General features: G+C 36.7%; 1 protein-coding gene across 1 annotated transcript; it reads right to left on the bottom strand.

Annotated features, from left to right (window-relative positions):
* Positions 1-9,163: 9,163 nt before the first annotated feature.
* Positions 9,164-24,405, bottom strand: LOC149184433 (uncharacterized). The gene is made up of 4 exons (XM_089417474.1): positions 23,383-24,405; positions 22,428-22,484; positions 10,365-14,008; positions 9,164-10,265 (listed from the first exon to the last, which is right to left on the bottom strand). Exons 1-4 carry the CDS (start codon positions 24,067-24,069, stop codon positions 9,470-9,472), a joined length of 5,184 nt encoding a protein of 1,727 aa, XP_089273600.1. The 5' UTR covers positions 24,070-24,405; the 3' UTR covers positions 9,164-9,469.
* Between the last annotated feature and the right edge of the window lie 1,065 nt (positions 24,406-25,470).

Genomic DNA, 25,470 nt, shown 5'->3' with positions numbered 1-25,470 from the left:
AGTTGACTTAGAAACACCCCTTTCAGTTCTTTGAAGCTTGCATGCCTCAATGGCAAGTTTCTCATTTCTGGCGATAGGTTGACATTAATGGCCTTCAACCGAAAGATTTTGCGTGGTGTTCGACATCAGATCGTATATTCACACCATGTGAATTGTACTATAGTACCTTGAGGGTTATTATCATTATCAGTGATTCCTCTCGCGCCTGTTAACAGCTCACATTATTGGCTGGTAATCAGGGGATGTCTTTCCATGTTCGACTTCAGAACATCTCTTCACATGGATTGACTTGTACGTTGGGCAAAGATTGAACGAGTTTGAAGACCCCGGATCTAGTTTCATCTATCTGGGCTACGATATATTCAGGGATATAAAAACATCAAATGTACAAAGGCACTACACAGGTGGTCATCCAAACCAAGGATGATGACTCTACATATGAAGAATCACCAGTTTGCATCTGCGGATGACTATCTGTTCTATGTACATGAAATGAATTTATAAAGCTAAGCATGGGAATGCCCGCCTCAGCTAGATCATGAAAATTATATTATGATGATGTATTGTAACTTATGCAGGTCACCTTCCAGTTCGAAACCTCGGATCCTCATGATAAAGCATTTCACCTGACATCAAGATTTACGACTTCATGCTTTAGGGGGAAACTTTTATAGACATATTTGTGCACTTCAACCCCAATCTTATATGTCGATAAACTAGGGCTCTTCAACCTTGAAAAGATTTGTTTTATACCCTAAAGGAACATGGTCATCTAATTACATCATTCCCCAAAAGTTCCACCTGAAAAACCATCAAGAAGCCTAAATTGAACCATACTGACTGCTCCACTGGCAAGGAGCGATGCATACTGAGTATTACACTGGCCAGGTGTGATGCATACTGTTTAGGCTTTCTATAAGGTGCGATGGGCAAGGATTGACAAATTTCCGAGACAGTTTGCTAGGTGGTTGCTCATGGAATCTTCTAGAAACTTCTCCTATGACACTTGCCTCTCTGAATTCGCCCAGGGATGAGTAAGAGATCTAGGAAATCTCCAAGTGGAACCAATTGTAACAAGTGAAATGACACTAATCCAAACCCCAGAGATGACTCACACCCTTTCACACATCTATAAATGGATCCCTCATCTAAGAGATCCAGAGGCTGGAATATTGTGAATTGCAAAGAAGTGCTAATAGTTTGTATTTGAGGAAAAGAGTATTGTATTGTTGGGGTGATATTGCTATTTCATGAGGTGAAGAGGGATTGATGCTGGGAGGATGATGCTGGATCAGACAACTGGGTTGTGATTCTCCCTTCTATTTAATAAAGTTCATCAAGTTTTCTTCCATATAATTGTGCAATTATGAATGTTATCATTTGTGAATGCTATTGTATGTTCATTATATATCTGATTTTGTAGTGCTTATGATATAATAGATCAAGATGCTTTGATGATTCTTTGTTACTGTGTTTCCACAAGTACTCTCCAAGTGGGATAAGTAAGAGGAGGAGTTGCAAGCTCTGTCAAGGGGGAGAAAGATCAAGCAAGGGATTAAGCAGAAGTTTCAGGTTGGAAGTTTCATGTTGGTTCCTTTGTCTTTCTCTTATCTATTATACATAGAAGAAATCATGAATTGATTTAAACTGTTGTTTTTAGGGTAGCTGCCAAACCTAGAGGGCTAGTCAATCAAAAAGACACTAGTTTTCCTAGAAACACATCCATAAAAAGGTTTCCAAGGATCAGTTGGAAAACTTTTGTCAGTTTAACTTTGGAGCTCTTTCATTACTCTCTCTCTCTCTCTCTTTCCCACATACTCTTGGACACTTGGAGTTTTTCTTGGAGCACTTTGGCATTGGAGCAAGAAAGGCAAAGAATACAAGAAGCAAAGATCAAGCAGGGAAAGGTAGAATCAAACAGCGACAACAGGCTTCATTGCAGGTATCGACTTGCACGTGTATTTTCCTTGCTAGATTTGGCATGCATGGGAGTGCATGTGTTTCTTTTCTACCATGGCATGGTTTTTTCCAGGTGTGACAGTATTTTCAGCCTAGCTTTTCCATTTCCTGATAGCTTTGATGAGATGGGTTCTCTCATTCAGTTTATGTGGGATGGCCAGATTGGATTTGAAGCTGAGTTGGGTGGATCTCCTAATTGACAAACACATGGTGTAGTGGTCCCTGAACCAGGTTGAGGATGCACGAAACCACTGGCCTAGTAACCCCTAAACTGGATTGTGGGTTGCGATAAACCCAGATTGTGTGCCTAGGTGGGCCTAGGAATCCTTGTCAGTGAATGACGAGATATACCGTAAAGCCAAGAGGTGGAATTTCTATCTATTGGGCCTAATGATTCCAGGATGGAATGCATGGTAAATCCTAGAGAGTATTTTTCAATGTAGGGCCTAGTGATCCCTGGATCAAACTATGGATGTATAGTAAATCTTAAGAGACTAGGAGGCACTCAAATTCCTCACGGTGTAGACGGAGAACTCTAGTGGCATCCACATTGATTGGTGTTTTTTATGTTTTACATGAGTCCCACATTCATGCTTGGAATATAGCATGAGGGTGATTCGCTGAAGAGAGACTTGGCTCAGCCAATCTATGGTCGGGTGGAATGTGGTAGTCCCATCACTGGGTGGTTCATTGCATTGACTAATGAGAAACTCATTCCATTGATTTTCATGTGTAAATTCACTTGTGTGTATATGGATTTTGACCGCTGATATATTTATTGTATTTATGTCACTATTATGATGATTACATGTACATTTTATGACAACGACTATGTTTGGATCTCAGCATGTTTTTGCTTGTATATGAATGGATAATATATCTATGACCTAATAGATGATTATGCAACAAACAACATGAGGAAGCATGGTTCATAGTGATTCTTAGATAAGTATGGGATCCCTGCACTTAATTATGTTGTTTACACATGTAGGTTACATGTTGACAATATGTTTGATGAAATGCATGTCATGGCTAGTAGGGGTCTAGTTAAGGTCTTGTTGAATTTATTGCTTTTGCTTCATTTTTTTCCCTTTACCTTTCTTGATTTCAAGGTTTCTCTCCATTCTAGGTAGTGTCCTAAGCTCTGAGCCTAAAAAAATAGCTTAAATCCCAGGGTCACTTACACAGAACTGGTAAGTTTGGTCCACAGTCGCTGGCATGTAGACCTATGAGAGCGACTTTAGGTCTCTGGTCGCTTCCTTGCCCATAGCATGAACGACTATGGCCTTAGAGGTCCAAAACAGCAGCGGGACCCAGGGATAGGTTGTCTGAGTGGTTGACTTGTCTCTTGAGGGTTCTGTTGATGATGTTGGATGACTATGTGTGATGTTCTATCGATTCCACTTCCTTAAGGTCACATAGGAGGTCGAATCTGATCATAGTAGTCTGTCGTCTCATGTTTACCCCGGTTGGCATGGTTACTTAAGTGGACGTGGGAGGAGGGTGTTACATTAAAGGCATTTGCTTGTATTGGAAAGATGAGGGACACAACTTTCCAGTTTGAGGTATTGAAAAATGCAATTGAAGAGATTGGTCCTACAAATGTAGTTCAGATTATCATAGATGTTGCACCATTTTGTAGGTCTATGGATTAATGATTCAAAGAAGACATAAACATTTACTTTGGACTTCTTGTTGTGTGCATGCTTTCAACAATGCACTCAAAGACATTGGAAAATTTTCTTAGATCACTCACATTATTTTGGATGCAAGAGAGGCACAAATGTTCATTTTCAACCACCATTTCTCTCTAGCTATTTATGCGAAAAAAGAGTTCTTGAAACTAACTGATACAAGATATGCCACTTATTTTATTCTTCTTGATTGTATGCTAGAGGTGTAACAAGGCCTAATGGCTACTGTTATTAGTAATGAGTGGTCTACATGGGGGGAGTAAAAAACAAATCAAGGAAAAAAGGCCTAAGCAGATGATATTGAGTGATGATTGGTGGGTTGATTTCAAATATATTCTCTTTCACCTCTACAATAGTGTATCTAATCATGCATGCAAATTCAGGTTCCCCTAACCTCGGGGAAATATACGAGTCAATTGATAGCATGATTTGACAGATTAATTCCATCATGCGTCAAAAGGGATGTAGAATGTTCTTGTAAATTCAAATGCAGATTGCGATATGCTAAAACAATTTACTTGAATCTACTCTAGTCATTAGCAGAAACAAAAATTGATCAATGAAATCACAAAACAGAAAAAGAAAAATTTCAATCACACATAACACAATAATTTTCTCGGGAAAGCCACAACTAAAAACTCCTGCTATCTATATACTACATTAACAAGAAAATATGAGAAGATTGCAATACTTTGCTCAAGCCCAAGTAACCTCTGCACTATCTCTATCTATCTCACTACCAACCTGTGCACAAACTTCTCTTGGCACACCTTTCTCTCACAAGCTCCATGCACAAACTTGTGCTTCCTATTGCTTAGTCCCACAAACTTGTGCTCACTAAAACAATGATTAAACTTGTGCCTTCATTCATTCTTTTAAAGGAAATTCTAATGTCTAAAATTAGTGAGTTTTTTAATTGAGGAATGATTTATTTTAAGCCTTTTTTTATGGCATGCACCATATGTTTAATCTAGATGATTTTACAACTGATAATACACTGTCCCTGAACTTCAATTTCAACCGGGTATTTTTCTGATATGACATGCATGAGTTAATTATGAGTGAATCTTCAATTCACTGGTTGAGCAGTGTTGATTACACCCCACTATTGCAAGTTACACCCCACTGTTGGATCTTCCACTAATTCCTCCATCAGTTGGAACGAGTTTAACTGAGTTAAATAATTACAACTCAAAAAAACTCAACATGGGCCCCTAAAATTTAGGAACCCTCTACATGACTCTAGATAGACTCTCAACTTGAATTTACTGGGCCAACTAAGTCAAATTAACTTAGTTAACTACTACAAGCTGTCATGAGATGTGGAATTACAATTTATTTTCAATTTAATTCAAGGACAAATTAAAATATGAATTTTTTTTATGTTATTTTTAACATTTCGTGTTGCTATTTTCAACACTCTCTCAACAAGAAAGGAATTCAACTCTATCATGATCCAGTGCCTTTGGAATGTTTCGCATGCAACTCTTGTCGTTGTTGTTGCTACTACAAAGTCTGCAGCCAAAAGGCATCCAAACAAAATAACCTGAATCAATTGTCTGCAACTGTCTACTGGAAAAAATTTGTGTTGTTGTTGACTCTGCTATTGAGCCTCCTACTCTGCTGTCAACATTGCTCTACACTTCTCAGTATATGACTGACACTGATCCTCCTGCTAATTAATATTGTGGCCTTGCCGTAGCAAGGTAATGATCCATGAGACAAAAAACACCTTAATGGATCTTGCCCAATTTATGCAACTTTTGGGACTATTGTTTCAGATCGCCCCACCTCGCACCAGGTGGTATGGATGAATGTGCTCCTTCTGCCCACTTGACTTGAAATTTCCCCCCTACTGGAGGTCTCTTCTTGAGTGGATGTCTCCACTCGGTCTCCTCTTTGCTTCTCCAATTGTGTTTGTTCCATAACTTGTTGAGGCTACTTCTAAGGATGCATCTGAGGCTGCATGTTCAGAGGTAATTCATGCTCCTTGTCAAACACAAAGTCTCTAACCTTTGCCTTGCTCCTCAAGGCTTTGCATGCATGAGCTAAATCTGATCTACTCATATTGTGGTTGACTCTACCACTAAGTTGCTTCCGCACTACTGCTACAACCACTACAATAATGAGTCTAATCTCCCCAAATCCTAAAGTACTAGCTTCCACAAGGTTGCTCCCTATAAAACTAGACACCCTCTGAATCTCAATATCCATTGATCTGCCAACTAGCAATCTTCTTGCTTCATTAAAAAGTTTGCACATAGGGTCTCTTATGGATTTGCCTTGAACTAGAGCTCCATCAATCTGCAAGGACAACTTTGAATTCTTCTCTTTTATTGTGATTTCAACTTCGATACCATGTATAAATTTCTACAAATATAATTTTGATACGATGTTGAAATTTCTAAAAATCTAGCTCTTATACCATGTAGAATTTTCTTATAGATTCAAACTGCAGATTGTGATATGTTAAAACAATTTACTTGAATCTACTCTACTCATCAGCGGGAACAAAAATTGATCGATGAAATCACGAAGCAGAAAAAAAATAAATAAATAAATAAAAATTAAAAATAAATTAATAAATAAATAAATAAATAAATAAAAATAAAAATAAAATAAAAATAAAAATAAAAATAAATTAATAAATAAATTAATTAATTAAAATTAAAATTAAAAAAATAAAAATAAAAAATTCAATCACCTAACACAATAATTTTCTGGGGAAAGCCATGGCAAAAAACCCCTGCTATCTATATATTGCATTAATAAGAAAATTCGAGAAGATTACAATGTTTGCTCAAGCTCGAACAATCTCTGCACTACCTCTATTTATCTCACTACCAACTTGTGCACAAACTTCTCTTGGCACACTTTTCTCTCACAAGATCCATGCACAAACATGTGCTTTCTATTGCTTAGTCTCACTAACTTGTGCTCACCAAAACAATGATTGAACTTGTGCCTTCATTCCTCCTTTTATAGGCAATTCAAATGTTTAAAAAGAGTGAGTTTTATAATTAAGGAATGATTTATTTTAGGTCTTCCTCTGATTGTATGCACCATCTGTCCCTAAACTCCAATCCCAACAGAGGATTTATCTAATTTGACATGCATGAGTTAATTATGAGTGAATCTTCAGTTTACTGATTGAGCAGTGTTGGTTACACCCCACTACTGGATCTCCCACTAATCCCTCCATCAGTTGGAACTAGTTTAACTAAATTTAACTCAACTAAACTAAATTAAATAATTACAAATGAAAAAAACTCAGTCTAAGCCCCTAAAATTTAGGTATCACTCTACATGACTCTAAATAGACTCTCAACTCAAATTAACTTAGCCAATTAAGTCAAATTAACTTAGTTAACCACTACAAGTTGTCATGAGATGTGGAATTACAATTTATTCCCAATTTAATTCAAGGACAAATTGAATTAGCATTTTTTCTTGATGTTATTTTTAACATTTCTTATTGCTATTTTCAGCAAGGGACCCCTCTTTGCAATTTTTTTAATGAAATTCAAAAGTTGATAGAAAAGAAATGGATCGAGTTGAACACACCTCTTCATATGATTGCTTATGCACTTAATGCAAAGTGGTATATGTAGAAAGAAGGTATAGTTGCACCAATAGATGAGCCTGAGGTGAAACAAGAGTTTATTGACATCATATAGAAGATGTATACAATAGAGCAAGCGAGAATAATTCGAGAAAAATTTCTTGACTTCGCGATGTTTGGTAGCCCCACTTTCTCTAACATTGCAAAGCAATATTTGTTGGTCATGGCACAAAGGAGTCCTAGTGGGTGGTGGAAGATGTAAGAGGGCAAAGCTCCAAAAGTCTGTGCTCTAGCTATGTGTCTACCATCTCAAGTTGCTAGTTCTTCAACTGCAGAAAGGAATTGGTCAACATATAATTTTATCCTCTATATTAAGAGGAATAGGCTTACCTCTAAGAGAGCGGAAAAACTAGTTTATGTGCATCGCAGTCTTCGCCTTCTTACAAGGAAAACAACCGAATATTTACAGGGACCAATAGCATGGTGAGATGGAGATCAAGATGTCGATGCTTAGATTTATGATGAGGTAGATAGTCCATCTCTTAAGACAAGGTTGGTAAATGTGCCATTAGATGACATCGAGTTGCAGTTATAGGGCGTTGATGAAGATGAGGGAGAATGAAGTGAGACTCATGCATTTTTGGATGGGCTTAATGCAAATCTAAACTTAAGAATCTTAGTTTTAACCTTTATGTTAGCAAGGGCACTACAAGGACTCCCTCTTTTTTTTTTTTCGAGACATATAGCTGTTTAACACCCACATAATGTATTTATTTAACATTTTGCAATTTTGGACTATTATACATGTTTTCATTAACTTTAAATATATAATTATGAATTGAATCTTCTAAATTCTTGAATCTTATATTGATATTCATAACCCCTTACTATTATAGATTAATATATGTAATTGTTATAACTTATAATTTAATAAATAAATGTAATTTAGTAAATATTATACATCAATCCATGTTTATAATTTTATTGCAATAATATATTTATAGAGAAGTCTTCCATATTAATCACATCGTAAAAATTGGGTAGACGTTTCGAACCAACTAATGTAGTTCATCCTCAGGACAAGGACAAAGATTGGGTCGACGTTTCGAACCAACTAATGTAGTTCATCCTTAGGACAAGGATAAGAATCGGGCCGACGTTTCGAACCTTGTCCTCAAGATGAACCACATTGATTGGTTTGAAACGTCAACCCAATCCTTACGATGTAATTAATCCAAAAGACTTCTCTATAAATTGATAAATCACAAAAGTCTTAAATCTAATAATAATATATCTATCATTTATAATTTATCTTAATGCAGATGATGAAAATATATATATATATATAATTGTGGCACGCAGGTGCATGGTACATTGGTTGGGGCAGTCCGCTGCCAGGGTCCCCACCAAGGATCGATCCCGATTTGTATCGCTGCCCAGCAGCGTTTATCAAGTTTCAATGTGGTTATAATGAGATGTATTGAGATGACAGTTTGTCAGCTTGTTCTGACATGTATATATGTACAAAAAGAAGGCCCATATATACTTCTTAAGGGAACTAGCCCCTCCCATTTTAAAAAAATAAAATTGTAGTTCGGCGAAAAAATTAGAAATACCCTATTAAACCCCTCCCCTCCAAAAACATTGCAATATAAATATTAAACCATTAATCCTATCCAAATTATGCTCTTCGCAAACTTCCCTAAAACGTTTCATGGAAAATCCCTCTTATCTACTTTTCTATCTAAACATCCAATTAATCATTATTTTTAACCATTACTACATCAACCACAATATGAAAAATCAATACCTTTAAAAGATTTGTTTAATACTTCACCAGGACGATCTTTATTTTAGGTTATACATGTAACAGTTCAGTTTCATAGCATTCACACTTCCAAACCCAATTTTCTTACCATATTCAATAACGAGAATTTCACAGGTAGAATTTGAACAAACTTCTAACATCGAATATATATATATATACACGTGGCTTTGAAAATATTTGCCCTAAATACTTCTAAAAACAACTAGTTTTAAAAAGGCTGAATCCATAGTTCAATAGAAACAACTAGTTTTAAAAAGGACGAATCCATACATATGTATCAGTCTTTTAAGAATCTACTAGCTTTGAAACTATAGAGAAGGATTGGATTCCAGTCTCTCCACTATGATGTGTTCTGCATTTTTCTATAGCCTTTCCTCTTATTGGAAGTGTACAACTCCAAAACAAACCCATATTTGTTGTTGTCCCTTATAAGGCAAGAGCACCAAGACCCGTCTCTGCATGACTATTTCCTGCTGCTGGAGGATGAGACTCTCCTCCCACTGTGGCCTTGCAATGTGGGCACTGAGATGTCTGCATGGGTTCTCCACACTCTCCCACAATATAGAAGTGGCCATTGTGACACTGATACCAGTCGCCTCTTCCTTCCACCTCCATACTCGTAACTTCAAAACCCTCTAGTTTCACTCGATTTTCCAGTCCCACTCTAACTTCGGTGGTCTTTGCATGATTAGGGTTTCTCTGCAGAATGATGTCGCAAATCACTAACCCAGTAGCGAAGTCATCTCTAAAGGAACAAGCCAATGCCCATTGGAGAAGCGCATCAATGGCCAAATCATTTTGAGCTATAGAACTGACATTATCAGTGTTTACACTAGATTTCAGGCTTAGAGCAGGAAGCTTTTGAAGCATGAGTTCCTTGTAGGAGCTGTGCTCTATTATAAAGCAGAGATGTTCAATTGCTTCTTTGCTTCCATCATAATAATGTGCTCTATTATAAAGCATAGTTATTCTATTGCTTGCTTGTCCACAAAGAACACGGGCCTGGCCCAGATGGGCTTCCAGAAGCCACGGAGTGCTGCTGAGAACTGCCGTGAATTCCACCATTGCTTCATTATATTTTCTCTTCTTTAACCAGTCGTTTCCTCTTTTCACTTTCTCGAATCCAAGCACTCGCCTCTTGACTTCTTCAATCTGTTGCAACTTTCTCTTGATAATATTTGAATATCGCAGCGTTCTTCTAATAGGCGACCAGCATCCAGGACTGCATAGGATGGCATTTAACAATGTTAACAGAGTTTAGCAATCCTGATTCATTAAATTGCAGAACACACAGATTTTGCGTGATTTATACCAGGCTTACCATTGCTTTAGCTTAACGGGAGTAGCACCAAGCCCAGCAACTGCGTCGTCTATGTCCATCCAAGTGTCGAGCCCACTTACTTCAAATACATGCCCGCAGTCTATGAGCCGCACAAACCTATCGGATGGATGATACTGGTGTAGAGCCTTCTCTGAAAGGACATCCAGATAATCAGGATTGCAAATCCTGCAAATCTCGGGGCAGGGCTCCCCACAGAGACCTATACAAGGATGCCCACACCTTAGAGTTTCTTGGCAGGGTTCGTCACACCGAGGCCTGGTACATGGTTCATGACACAGGAGATCACACATATGATGCTCGCACTTCCATTCGCATTTCCCCGTACAAGTTGCACATAAGGCTCCACAAATAAGAATGCAGCGACCATGCAGACAACGTTTCTCGCAAGGATGCTTGCAGGGAGGACAGATTTCGGAGCATTCTGCCATGCATTGGTGACCACATGCAAGATTCCTGGAGTGTTGTTCCTTGCAGAGAATATGCGAACTGCCTTGCTTGCATGACTCACATGTTCCTCTGCAAATATGCCCACAGCCGGGACTCAGCACTTTACCACAGGGCTGATCACAATGAAATTTACAAGGGTCTTCTGAGCATGTCATTCTTGCTTGATGTCCACATGGCAAATCTTTGATAACTTTTTCTTGACAAGGTCCACAAGGTCTTCCACATTTTTGTTGACATGAATGCGCACAACCAAATTTAGTTGGACAGGGTTCGTTGCAGAAGGCGTTCTCAACGGCAGTGGAGCAATGAAGAATTATGCGGTGGCCACATCCAGGCAGAATCTTGGACACGGGCACTTGGCAAGGAGGACAATCTGCAGGGAAATGGCATCTCTTGGGGCATTGATGACCGCACGTAGTCTCGAATTTATGTGGACAAGGCTTGGGGCAAATAATGTACTCATGGTCCGATGGATGACACCTCCTTGGGCAGGCATGGCCGCATTTTAATTGATATTCGCAGGGTTTGCTACAACCTCCGTCCTCTACTTGTCTGAAATCTTCACATTCCAAGACCCTCGTCTCTGTTTGTGGATGATTTTGGCAGGCCAGCGTTATTGCAGGGCCAATGGATTCGGAACTTTGCAATTTCTGAATTATTGATTCCCACATAGTGCTTTGAGAGCTTAGGAGTTCTGCATTGCCAAAGATGTAGAGCCCCATCTTTGCCCTTGACAGTGCCACACAAACCCTGTTTGACACCTTAAGAAACCCAATATTTCCTCTCGACCCTCCAATTCCCAGCATTTTATTGCTCCTCACCAGAGACAATATGATAATATTGCATTCTTCCCCCTGGTAGTTATCCACAGAACAAACTCGAGGATTAGCTGTAGCAGCATCTGTTTTCTGATTCTGATAATTCCTGTAGCGAAGACGGTCATTCAGTTCTCTTTGAATTTCACTCATCTGGCCTTTATACATTGTCAGAATTGTAATGTCGTTGTTCTTATAACCTTGTTTCAGAAGATAAACACAAAGTTCCACAGCAAGTCGCGCTTCCTTAGTGTTAACTTTGCTGTTGGCATCGGTTGCCTGGGATTCCATGGCTCTATGATCTAAGAAAAACACATTGTTTTTAATTCCTTTTATGTTTTCATACTGGGTGACGCTAAAGTGGTCCTGCAAGGAAGGATAGATATCTGATATTAACCTTGAAATTTCGGGCCTCATTCTTCTTTGGCATCTGAGAGTGACATGCTCAATCCCTGCGCTTATCAATCGCTCAAAGAGCGAGATCTCCAAATTGTGCTTTGTGGCTAACTCATATTCTGCCACTGAAGGACGCAGCTGCAAGTGATCCCCAAGGAGAATGAGATGTTCGGTGAAGTAACCAATGCATGGTAAAACATGAGCTTCTAAAACCTCCGCAGCCTCTTCTATCACCACTATTTCTGCACTAAGTCCCTGAAGAAGGTCATAGTTTCTAGCTGCTGCAGTGGTTGTCATTCCCACGACTTTTGCTTTGCTTAGAATTTGAAGGCAAATCATACTATCAAATTCAAGTAACTGAGCACATATCTCTTTGTATGTCTGAGATAAACGATGCAGTTCATCCTCGGCTCTTTCTCTGGCTTTATCAAGCCAATGTTTGTGAAGGATGGCTCTAGATTTTTTAGGTAAGAGCCATAAATCTTGGGAAACTAGTATCTCGTCCAACGATATAGAAGATTGATGAGCTGGCTTTGTAACAACTACTTCATCTGCAGTTCCAGGAAAGCCATGAAAGTTACCATCATGTTCAAACTCCGGCAGTGGAGAGAATCTATTGAATGTTGTTACTGGCACGGTGGACAACACTTCCTTCTTCCATCTACTTTTCCAAACTTGTTTATCAGCTGCTAATTCATCCTTCGCTTCCAACCATACCTCTTCTATGTCCTCACCATTAATTCCATATTTACTGTAGAGGGATTCAATATGCTGTTCGGAGGCAATATCCCAAAGCATCCACTTAGAGATTAGCCTTGCTCCCAAACAAAATGTATTTCTCTGTATCTGCTCTTTCAAATCCCCTTTAGCAGACAACAGTTCTCGATGTGTGGAAGAAACTGTTCCATACATTCTAACAATCTGTTTGAGCTCTTTCAAGCTTCGTTTCGACATGTTTTCGTTTGCACATCTGCCACCAAGTCGAACAATATTTTCCTCGACAGAATAAATGGATTCCAAGAACTGATCCAGTGCGTGGTTTGTGTAACAGATGACCAGAATAGGACCAGTATTGACATTAGATAGTAGGATCCTTGCAATTGTCAAGCCAACATAGGTTTTCCCAGTTCCTGGAGGGCCCTGAATAATAGCCAGCCTCTTTGTCAAGCCCTGCTTCACGGCTTCCATCTGGCTGTCATCGAAGGAAGAATCCCACCGAGGCCATGGTTGCAAGATATGGACTGTACTTTTACAGTTACCCAAACAGTCTTGAATCTTCGGAAATGCACATTTTAAATCATATACATCCTTCATTTGCAATTCTTTCAAATAACCCGGATGCCCAACTTGGGGTTCTAACGATAGCAAGTGTTCCGAGAAAGGAAGCTCTTCCATTTCAGACCGTTGAAGGCATCTCAAAACATGGACATAGGCTTCATAGTATGCTGCAACTGACTCAATCATTTCATAAGATTTGTGCTTTTCTAAATGAGCAGACTTACCTTCATTGCTGGGAATCAGCTGCAAGACAACTCTTCCATTCTCAAGGCTTTTGGGGTCACGTCCCTTCACAATTGCCCATGTAATATTCCGAAATCCATCGCAGGAAATGCAGAGCAATGAGCCAAACATCATACGTTTGGATAAGCTCCAGTTAACCGCTTTCCTCTTCGATGTTTTAAAAGAGATACAGTGCTCCAAACCCTGATCCCCACATTGGGTCCCTATAAAGTTTACTTCAGTGTATTTTCTGATATTATCTGGAACAAGGTTCTGGCGGAAGTTTTGAATAGCACGCCTCAATGAGGCAAAGCAGTCTTCCCGAATCAAATGAAAGTGCGTGGATAAGTATACACCCATACTATTATATTTTTCACAGATTCTGTTGATAGGCAATCGTTCTAGTCGAGGTGAAGAGAGTTCAACTTCAGTTGGTATGATGGGCAAATCGCCTGCGCTGGATACCTGCCCATGACCATCCAAGAATGAAAAATTAATATTCAGCATATTGGGTCCAATACTTTTCACCACACGATGACCTGCACATTGAATCGACTGTAAAACAAACCTCAGCTTATTGGGTCGCAACTGCACAGTGAATATAGATGTCAGATTTTAGTGATTTTGGTTGAAAAATGAATTTTGATTAAGTAATTGAATCGATGTTAAAATCATTTAGGAATAGCACTGGTTTGGTTCCTATCAATTTTTAATATGCTCCAACTTCAAAAAACTTTCTTTTCATTAATATAAAGAGTGAAAGATGTCAATCTTGGTGTATTCATCATTTCGATTTGATACATGTTGCAGATGTCTTTAGCTTCTATGCTTTATATGCAAGATCTCCTTTAAAAAAAAAAAATTAGCAGTAGTTTAATCACATTGTTTTTCTGTCTTAAAAATCATGCAAATTCTGGTAAAATTTTGATAAATTTTGGCAGAGATTTTTGTAAATCCAAGTTACAACTCTCAAACTTTAAGGTTTTAAGTGCCTTGGAAGTTTTTGATGGTGCTAAATCCATTTCCACCATCAAATACATGATTCAAACACTTTAAAAAAAACCAGATTCCAACCACTTTTGATAGTGCAAACAATTCCTGTGACTCACTAAACACTGAAATATGCTCAGACTTGTCTACACGCATCTTAGGCTTGGATTTATCCGCGTGGTTTGGAATCTAAAATGTTAATTATATATCTGATCGCAGCAGTTTGATTATATTAAATGGTTATCTTTTTTGGTATGTTATATAGCTTTTGCGCAAAATCATAAATTTAAACGTGGTTTGGAATCTAAAATGTCAATTATATATCTGATCGCAGCAGTTTGATTATATTAAATGGTTATCTTTTTTGGTATGTTATATAGCTTTTGCGCAAAATCATAAATTTAAACGTGGTTTGGAATCTAAAATGTTAATTATATATCTGATCGCAGCAGTTTGATTATATTAAATGGTTATCTTTTTTGGTATGTTATATAGCTTTTGCGCAAAATCATAAATTTAAATGGTTTCAAATTCAGCAACGATTTAAATTGTTTCAAATTCAGCAACCTGAGATATTGAATATATTTCAAATTTTTTTAACCGTATTTTAATCAAAATTACTTGAAAAATTGCTAAAAACTGGCACATAATTTAATTTTAATTTTATATGGCAATGTACACTGATATCTACATGGAAATATACACTTACAAAAAGACATAACATACACATACAAAAAGACTTAACAGTTTAGACTACTTTTACCTTCTCACCATTAATTTTATATGGTATAAATTATTATAAAAAGATTTAAAATATATGTTTTGTTTGAAGTTTGATTTTGTATTATTCAGTATGTATGCCTTAGTAGACTTAGCAGTCAAATGGCTACACGGAGCTAGGTTCTTGTCCCACAAACAAAGAGTTCTGATACACCAATTTGGTCTCTGGCTTGGCCATGATCTTAAAATTGAATAATAATAATAATAATAATATGATAGATCACTCTGTTACTGGTTGTTTTGTGGGAAACCAGCCCAATAACAGTGTTTCTTTTGATAAACTTATCTGACAAATGAAAGGGTAGCTAGAGTCCATACTACTATGCAAAGATTTACAAAAATGTTGGTTCTATTCTGCACAACCATCTAGACAGTGCCAAAACTGGAGGATACTATCCATGTTTGACTAAAACATAATAAAGAACCATAGTATGAACTGGGATCAGCATAAAGCCACAGATCCTGGACCACAGACCAGCAAGGAGCTATAAACCATAGTCTAGTGAGTAACCATAGACCAACGAGGAGCCATGAACAATAGACCAGAGAGGGGCCACGAGCCACAGACCAGCAAGTAACCAGGAACCACGAGCCATAAAAACACCAAGAAGCGAGTCCATAACCCCTAGCCACTGAAAAGCAAGGCCCTGAGCCACCATTTACACAAAACCGCCAACCTCTCGCCACCAAGAAGCATATTGGAGTATAACATGTTGGAAAGGCAGAAGAGCCAAAACATAAATTTCACACACAAAATACACCAGTTGCGGCTCTTCTATTGATCACACAAAAACTTGATGATTACAATGAACCCGGTGAAAGGTATTTAACTTTTTCCAACTAGCGACTCACTTAAAATATCTTAACATGCAACCACACATTCAATTCGTATATCACTTAACTCGACTTGACTCAACACTTAGTTAACTGACTCTCTAATTTTAGCCAACTCTTCATGCAGAAGTAATTAGCTTATTTTAACACTCCCCCTTAATTACGACCGTTAAACTAAAAACTGACTCATAACAACTCAAACATGCCTGCTGTTCTATGTCTCAACTAGGTTTACAACACCCATGTTTCTTTTATGAAACTCAAACACATATTTTGCTAATGACTTAGTAAATATATCAGACAATTGATCACGAAATTTACAAGGCTTCAAGTGAACTTCTCCATTGCTCACAAGTTCTCTAATAAAGTGATATCTAGTATCAATATGCTTGCTCTTTTGATGAAACACACTGTTCTTGGATAGTGCAATCGTTGAGGTGTTGTCACAATATATTGTTTTTGATCCTTGTTGTTTCTGCTTGAGTCCATCAAATACTGCTTGACATGTTGTTGATATTGATGTTACATACTCTGTTTCTGTTGATGAAAGTGTCACAATGGGATGCTTCTTAGATGCCCATGCTATCACACCTAAACCAAAATGGAACACATAACTAGAAGTGTTCTTCCTGTCATCCAAACTACCTGCAAAATCACTATCTGTTTGTCCAATCAAATCCTTTTTTTTTTTGCTTGCATATATTATGCCACAATCTCTAGTTCCTGTTATGTATCTCAAAAAAAAAAAAATCCTACACTCCAATGTGTGTCTTTTAGACTCTCCATAAATCTAGAAATCAAACTTACTCCTTGCATAATATCCAGTCCTGTCGCTGTGAGATACATGAGGTTGCCAACCAATCTTTTGAATAGAGTTGGATTGACATTTGATCCTTCATCACCCTTGCTTAACTTTGTACCTGTTGCAACTGGTGTAGGGGCAAGTTTGCAATTCTCCATCCCGAATCTTTTCAGCAAATCTCTAGCATATTTCTTTTGACAAAATAAAATTTCTTTTTTCAAATTGCTCAACTTCTATGCCAAGAAAATATTTCATGAGACCAAGATCTGTCATCTAAAATTCTTTCATCATGGCTGCTTTAAATTCATCTAACTCAAAATCACTTGTATAAATCATGTCATCAGCATATAAGCAAACAATCAAAATTTGTCCATGCTCATTTACCATTGAGTACAAGGTAGGCTCAATGTTGCTTCTACAAAAACCATTCTTGATCATGTACCTGTCAATTCTATTATACCAAGCTCTAGGCACTTGTTTGAGTCCATAGAGCGCTTTCTTTAACCTGTAAACTCTGTCTTCTTCACCTTCAACTTCATATCTTGGAGGTTGTTGCACATAAATTTCTTCTTCTAGAATTCCATTCAAGAAAGTTGATTTCGCATCCATCTAATATATTTTCCACTTGTTCTGAGCTATTGTGGCTAGAATCGCTCTTACAGTGTCCAATCTAGCTATCGGAGCAAACGTTTCCCCAAAATCTATTCTTGATTGCTGCGAGAATCCTTTTGCTACAAGTCTTGCTTTAAATCTATCAATTTCACCTTTCTCATTTATATTTGTCTTGTATACCCATTTCACACCAATGAGGTGTTTTTCATTTGGTAGATCAACCAAATCCCATGTATCATTCTTTTCAATAGCTTCAATTTCTTCATCCATGGCTTGCACCCAATTTTCATCTCTGATTGCTTCTTCAAACGAAGAAGGTTGGAATGACAACAATGCAAAATTTGAACTAACATCCAAATCATCATAAATACCTTTCATACTTCTCATCTTTCTTTTACCATTGCTTGATTCATCACCTGATTGACTACTGGGAGAATCTCAATCTATTGATCTGTTCGAAGATCCATGTTGCTCAGAAAATCTTGGAGTCCTTGTTGGTGTGTCTCTGTTTGGTGTCTTCACCTGTGATTCTTACTACTCCTTTTCTACTACTTCATCTTCTTCCATCAATGGCACTCGTGCATGAACTGTTTTGTCTACAGTCTCATTCTATGACTCTGGTTCTTTGAACACAACATCTCTGCTAATTATGTTCTTGTTGGTGATAGAGTTATACGATTTGTAAGCTTTTGATTGCTCACTATAACCAGTAATTATGCATTTTTCACTTTTATCATCCAATTTGCCTCTTAGCTGTTTAGGCACATGTGCATAAGCTACACATCCAAATACTCTTAGATGAGAGACGCTGCAAGACATACCTGACCATGCTTGTTTTGGTGCTATGTTCATCACACTCTTTGTAGGAGATATGTTGATCACATAAATATCACATGCAACTTCTTTTGCCCAATACTCATTAGACAAGTTTTTGTCTTTCAACATGCTTTTTTCCATGTTCATAATTGTCTTATTCTTTCTCTCTAAGACACCATTCTGCTGCAATGTGTATCTAGTTATAAACCATCTTCTGATTCCATGTTGTTTGCAGTAATCATGGAATGTCTTTGAGTCATATTCTCCACCATGATCTGACCTCAATACCTTAATCTATCGATCACTTTAGTTCTCTGCTAAGGCTTTGAATTCTTTTAACTTCGCAAAAGTTTCAAACTTCTGCGTCAAAAAGTAAACCCAAGTCTTTCTGCTATAGTCATCAATGAAAGTGAGGAAGTAACAACTTCCACCTATCGATTGTGTCCTCATAGGTCCACACAGGTCTGTATGCACTAGCTCAAGAGGTTGATTTTCTCTATATGCAACTCCCTTTGGAAAGCTTTCACGGTGTTGCTTTCCCATGATGCAACACTCACAAGTACTAGCAGGTTCTTTGATGGGATGTAATCCTCTGACCATCTATTTCTGCTGCAACAATCTTAAACCAGAAAAGTGCAAGTGTCCAAACCGAAAGTGCCATAACCAATAATCATTAGAACATGCAATTGTAAATGAACTGACCTGGTCACTGTAATTCATGACTAGAGGAAAGAGTTTGTTCCTCGTCATCTGCACCTTTGCTGTCAATTGCTTGCTTGGGGGCTTGTTATATATAACACACTCTTGTTCTTGAAAGATAACTCTGTATCCTTTCTATGTTAATTGACCAACACTAATCAAATTATATTTGAAACCAGAGACATAATATACCTCTGCGATTATCTTCGACTCCCCCTGCTTGGTCAGGGTGTTGACCATTCCTTTGCCATCTACATCCACGGTCTTATTAGTTCCCAACTTTCCCTGTGTCTTCACACATTGATCCAAATTTGCAACCAAATTCTTGTTGCCTGTCGTGTGGCTACTGCAACCACTATCTAATAGCCATACATTATCAGAAGGTTCATGCATGGTATGGCAAGCTAAGAACATGGAGTTGGTACTATCTGTAGTGACATTAGCTCTCTAGTTTCCTTTGACTATCTATCCTCTTCCCGCAATCATGGGCATAGTGACCAAATTTATTGCAATAATAACATCTCACCTTTGATTTGTCAACTCTTTGATTGTTGTTCAAGCTTTTGCTGGTGCTTCCACTTTAATGTTCATGCTCCTCTTGGTCATCTATCTGACTGCCATGTCTTCCGCCTCGTCCTCTGCCTCTATCTCTTGAAATAGAAACCTGATCCAAATTTGCAACCAAATTCTTGTTTCCTATCATGCGGCTACTGCAACCACTATCTAATAGCCATACATTATCAGAAGGTTCGTACATGGTATGGCAAGCTACGAACATGGAGTTGGTACTCTGTGTAGTGACATTAGCTCTTTGGTTTCCTTGATTATCTATCCTCTTCCTACAATCATGGGCATAGTGACCAAATTCACTGTAATAATAACATCTCACCTTTGATTTTTTCAACTCTTTGATTGTTGTTCAAGCTTCTACTGGTGCTTCCACTTTAATGTTCATGCTCCTCTCAGTCATCTCTCTGACCACCATGTCTTCCGCCTCGTCCTCTGCCTCTGTCTCTTGAAATAAAAACCTGACTTTTGAAAGCGGTTTCTAAAATGGAATCCTTATTTCTGTCTATCCTTGCCTCACGTGATAGAAGTGATCCCATTAACTCATCAACTATCAGTGATGTCAAATCCTTGGCTTCTTCTATCGTTGCTACCACAACATCAAATTTGGCATACAAAGATCTGAGGACCTTCTCAACCACTGTTTGATCTTTAATTTTGTCAGCATAAATTTTTACCTGATATATGACAGTCATGACCCAATTCATGAAAGAATTGATGTCCTCTGTCTCCTTCATCTGCAGACTTTCAAAATCTCTTCTAGTATTATAGCTTGTCGCCAAGGTATCCCATCCTTCCTTTGCTAGAAACGTGATCATAATATTCTGGAACATTGCTCGGTCCACTCCTTGCTGGATACGCTGCAACACTTGTGCATTCTTCTTCTTGTCTTTCTTCCATTGTTCCCTCTATACATTACTGAAAGCTCGTTTTTCTGCTTAACCCTTAGGTTCTAAAAACCCAAACTGGACATAATCCCAAACATCATAAGCCTGCAACATAGTTGCCATCTTAATGGCCCACACATCATAATCTTTCCTTATAAACGGTGTGAACTGGGGCTGGAAATTTGAAAAAACCATCTATCTTCAAAAAAATTCTCTTCAAAAACCTAAATTTCTCTTTTTATAAATTTTGCAAAACTCTTTTTAAAAAAATCTTTATAAATAAACTCCTTTTAATAAAACCCTCTCTCGAAAATATACATGTGATGCCTCATAATTATTGTTATTAAGCATTAGTCAATCCTTCCTTGCATCTAAAGGCAGATAATGAATCGATCTAATCTTTTCTTTAAGGGGAATAGGTCAAAAAGAGAAGGAAGTTGCCCTGCTCCAACCAACCCCACGAATATGGAATAGAAGGCACTTCCCACAATCAAATACCTTGTATGGTCCTTCCCGTGCTCTCTAGGCGAGGGTGGAAGCACCCTTCAAGTTTATTACCTAGATTGGGAGGTTTACCCGAGCCGAATTGATTCCCCAATGGGGACACCTTGCTGTATCCTAAAGTGAAATGAAAAAAGTAAGAATTTCCTTTGGACTTTCCCTTGCCAAAATCTAGCAGAAAATTTTGAAATCTTGATTTGTGTTATTTAAACTAATCTTTTGACTATATATATAGATTCAGCACCCTGAAAAACCCCAAAGGCACTTGGATTCGACAGGGGTTACCCATCAAACTTGTGATTTCAATAAATTTCTGACTGATTTTAGAGAAATTGCACTGGAAAAACCCACAAAAAAAGCTTCCAAAAAGTCTCACTAAAGACAACTTTGTTTTTTAAATAATTCTTTAGAAATAATAAAACACATATAAATAAAAAATAATTAACCAAGCACATTATTACAATTTTATAATGACAAATTTTAAAACATTTTAAATTTATATTTTTTTAATGATTCTCTATTTTTTTTAAATAATTCTCTAAAAATGATGATGATGATGTGATTAACGTCCACTAAGACCAATGTAAACTCACAAAAAAAACTTCCAAAAAGTCTCACTAAAGACAACTTGTTTTTAAAATAATTCTTTAGAAATAATAAAAGGGATATAAATAAAAAATAATTAACCAAGCACATTATTACAATTTTATAATTACAAATTTTAAAATATTTTAAATTCATATTTTTTTAATGATTCTCTATTTTTTTAAATAATTCTCTAAAAATGATGATGATAATAATGATTAACGTCCGTTAAGACCAATGCGAATCCATCCGATCTCAACAAAAGGAAAAAAATCTAATTGTGATTCTTCAAAATCTTGTTTCTATGATAAAAAAGAAAGGAAGTCCACCACCAAAATCGCTATAGGGTGGCTGGCTTAATAAGTCAAGAAGATTTGAAGTGTGACATAAGTTAGGGGGCTGGCTTAATAAGTCAAGAAAATTTAAAATGTGACATAAGTTAAGGAACTGAGAACAAATGTTAGTAAGAGCCCGACAATCTAAAAAGACATTTTTTTCATTTTCCACCCTCTTAATATCGTAAATCTAACAAATTCTATCATTAATATAATAAAAAGCATATAAATAAAAATAATAAACAAAACACATTAATCTTTAAAATATTTTATTTAAACCAAAAACAAACAAACAAACAAACCAACTTTTTCTCCAGCTCTATTATATTACCCCGCCACGAGTAACTAATGGCATATAATATGGATCATATTACCCCATTAATCCTTGACCATATATCACCGACCCACGACTAACTAATGGCATATAATAACTGTGATTATAAAATATTTGGGTAAAGATTTGGGTAACTCTTTACCTGGGAGCAGCCATCAGACTTCGAAAGTTGCTGAAGCATTTTAAATTTGTTTCGAAACTGGACGAGGTTAGAGAAATGTTGATACCATAGTTACCAAATTCGAATTCGAATACGGATTCGAATTCGATTCGATACGAAAAAAATTTGACAACGTAAAATTCAATACGAGAAAAATTCGACAATATACATCTTATAAACACTAACAATTTTTCTAAAAAGAATGAAATGAATATTTCTTCACTTGATATTTTAAATAATGTGGTACTTATTTCCAATATTAATCTTTTATGTCTATTTAAAATTACCTATTAATGAAAGAAAAATGCATCAAACAAAATTTATTAGTATTGCAAATTTGAAAAACGTATAAGTCAAATATAATAATCTAAATAACAAAAATTCAAACCTGATATTTATATAAAAAAATAGATATTGAATATTAAAATTAAGTTTCAAGTGATCAATCCCTTTCTTCTTCAAATCCAAATTTATTCAATAATAAATATGTATAAATTAATCTCTAAACCTTTTAAATTAAATTCGAATTCCATAACTGAAATCACTATTATCCAATTTACTAATAACTATTATATAAATAAAAATGAGAAAAATTATTTTAAAATTTTTACAATTTTTAATATTTAACGTACCCTTCAACTTTTTAATACTAAAATTTTTTATCACATTATTGAATATAAAAATTATTATTTTACAACTTAGATTTATTTTACATTACATGCTTGCTAATTGATGAAAGGAGATTCAAACGCTATTCCGAAGCCTTCTTCTCGGCGTCTTCGCTAATAACGACAACGACTACCGGTTGGAAGATAATAAAAACCCACAAACTTTGGGCCTTGTTAAATTAATTGAATCCATAAACTAAAAACTCCGTACCGTATTAAACCGCGAATCGAATCGTACTGACGAATTTCCGAATTTTTTAGGCCGATACGGCCGAACTTGGTAACTTAGGTTGATACAGTTCAATCTTTTCAGCATCCTCTGGAATCCCATTAATGGCTTCTCTGAGAGTCTCGACCGGAAGGAACCTCCATCCATCAGCTGTTCGGTTCTGTATCTCATCGAAAAGATGAATAAAAGGCCACAAATCCTGGGCTGTTGGCTCTAGAATATCTCCAATATAAGCTTGAATCTGCGCGAGAAATGCCGACCCCAGAAATACTCCATATATTTTATTGGTGGCATGCCTTTCTGTACTGGATCTTATACCCTCCTGCGTTACAAGTTTGGTTAATTTGATGACAATTCTAGGCGACAGAGAACGGTTCTCTACTATCTGCGCCACCATGTGAAGGCCTTCGGGTGAGCTGAGATAAGAAATGAGATTCGTTATGGGATTTGTAACCTGGTTATCTAGCCATCTCTCGATTTCCGATGAAGATGGTCGGAATTTAAACCTGGAGGTGCGATCCTGATCTCGTGAAAATACAGAATTGTTACCAGAACATGACTCACCCAGTGGGTTGTTGTTGCTTTTTGATCGCCAATTGTTGCTGCTGTCTGATCGCGTAGGGCGGGGCTTTCTGTTGAACCATTTATGACCAGTGGATGCAGGAGACTGCCCTACTTCGGACATTGGAAGACCAGTGGATGCAGGAGACTCCTCTCCTTCAGACATTGGAAGACCAGCGGATGCAGGAGACTCCTCTACTTCAGAGATTGGAACTTCACTGTGGTGCACCCACTACGTTATTAACAGAACAAACAGCTATGCAGACTGTATCGCCAAAACCCTCTCCTCTGCTTCTGTGAACAACCAGCGATACAATCTGCCATTATGCTTCAACGGGGCAACCCTTATCCCGATTGCAGATTCTCCTAAATTGATCACGGAGCTGTTGGTCCCACTTCTCTGTCTCCGTTTATAGAAACGGACGTTAAAATCCATTAACGGAATTGTTGTCGGAAAACTTTTGTAACCCGAAACCAATAGTGTGTTACGTCTGACATAGTGATTGTCCCCGCGCCGTCCAGAGCTGCTTGAGGCATGGAATTAAATTCAAGGTACGCGGCAATAGCGTCCCCCGTGGGTCCTACTGTACGCAGTGACAAATGGACAGTGAAATGGTCGATGCTGTACTTGGAATTATGCCTAACAAAGGCAAAAATATATTTTATATAGATTATATTTTTTATCACCATTCTCATTCGTCTTTGAAAATCGAGGCAAATATGCTTTATAAAATTTATTGACACTCAAAGTTGATGATATGCGTTGGCAGCAACTTTTATTTTAATTTTAATGTTTTCACTCACTAGGCAAATATGCTTTATAAAATTTATTGACACTCAAAGTTGATGATATGCGTTGGCATCAACTTTTATTTTAATTTTAATGTTTTCACTCACTAGGCAAATATGCTTTATAAAATTTATTGACACTCAAAGTTGATGATATGCATTGGCAGCAACTTTTAATTTTAATTTTAATGTTTTCACTCACTAGGCAAATATGCTTTATAAAATTTATTGACACTCAAAGTTGATGATATGCGTTGGCAGCAACTTTTATTTTAATTTTAATGTTTTCACTCACTCATGGTTATTAAAGGCTATTAAATTAGTGTTTTTTTATTTATTGTTATTGAGGGGAATCTCTATTGAAAATTGGTTAATGGAAAAGTTAAATGTAAAAATAAAATTATAAATATTAATATTATTTAAAAATTTAATTTTTAGTAATTTTGTGATTTTTATTGATTATTATTTAAGAAAATTTATTTAAAAAAAACAATATTTTAGAAAATTTGAATAAAAAAATTATATTTTAAAATTTTATAAAAGTTATTATTTTATAAAGGTAATATTATTTTTTATAAAATATAATTTTTTTAATACTTCAAAAATAATTGGTCTTTTTAGATGCATTCTACACTCTCGTTTCAGGAAGATGTGTGATTTCTTTTCTTTGCTCAACTTTGAGTTGACATATGTTCTTTTTAAAATAAAAATGAAATAGTTTTTAAATAAAAACAATCTCAAATATTATTAAAAACAAAAATGAATATATTTATGTGAT

This window comes from Pinus tabuliformis, chromosome 3_2 (genome assembly GCF_031772625.1).
Source record: "Pinus tabuliformis cultivar Carrire ecotype Pingquan chromosome 3_2, CPIR1, whole genome shotgun sequence".
Lineage (NCBI taxonomy): Eukaryota > Viridiplantae > Streptophyta > Pinopsida > Pinales > Pinaceae > Pinus > Pinus tabuliformis.
The sequence above is the reverse complement of the archived record's forward strand: the minus strand, read 5'-3'. Positions and strand labels throughout refer to the sequence as shown.

Bases quoted from the DNA above. Each gene is read 5' to 3' on its own strand.
- LOC149184433 (XM_089417474.1), bottom strand. From the start codon at position 24,069: ATGTCTGAAGGAGAGGAGTCTCCTGCATCCACTGGTCTTCCAATGTCC. The intron at 14,009-22,427 runs GTAAAGAGTTAC...GGTCATGGGCAG, and splicing joins AGTCTGATGGCTGCTCCCAG to GTATCCAGCGCAGGCGATTT. The intron at 10,266-10,364 runs GTAAGCCTGGTA...CATCCTATGCAG, and splicing joins CCCGTTAAGCTAAAGCAATG to TCCTGGATGCTGGTCGCCTA.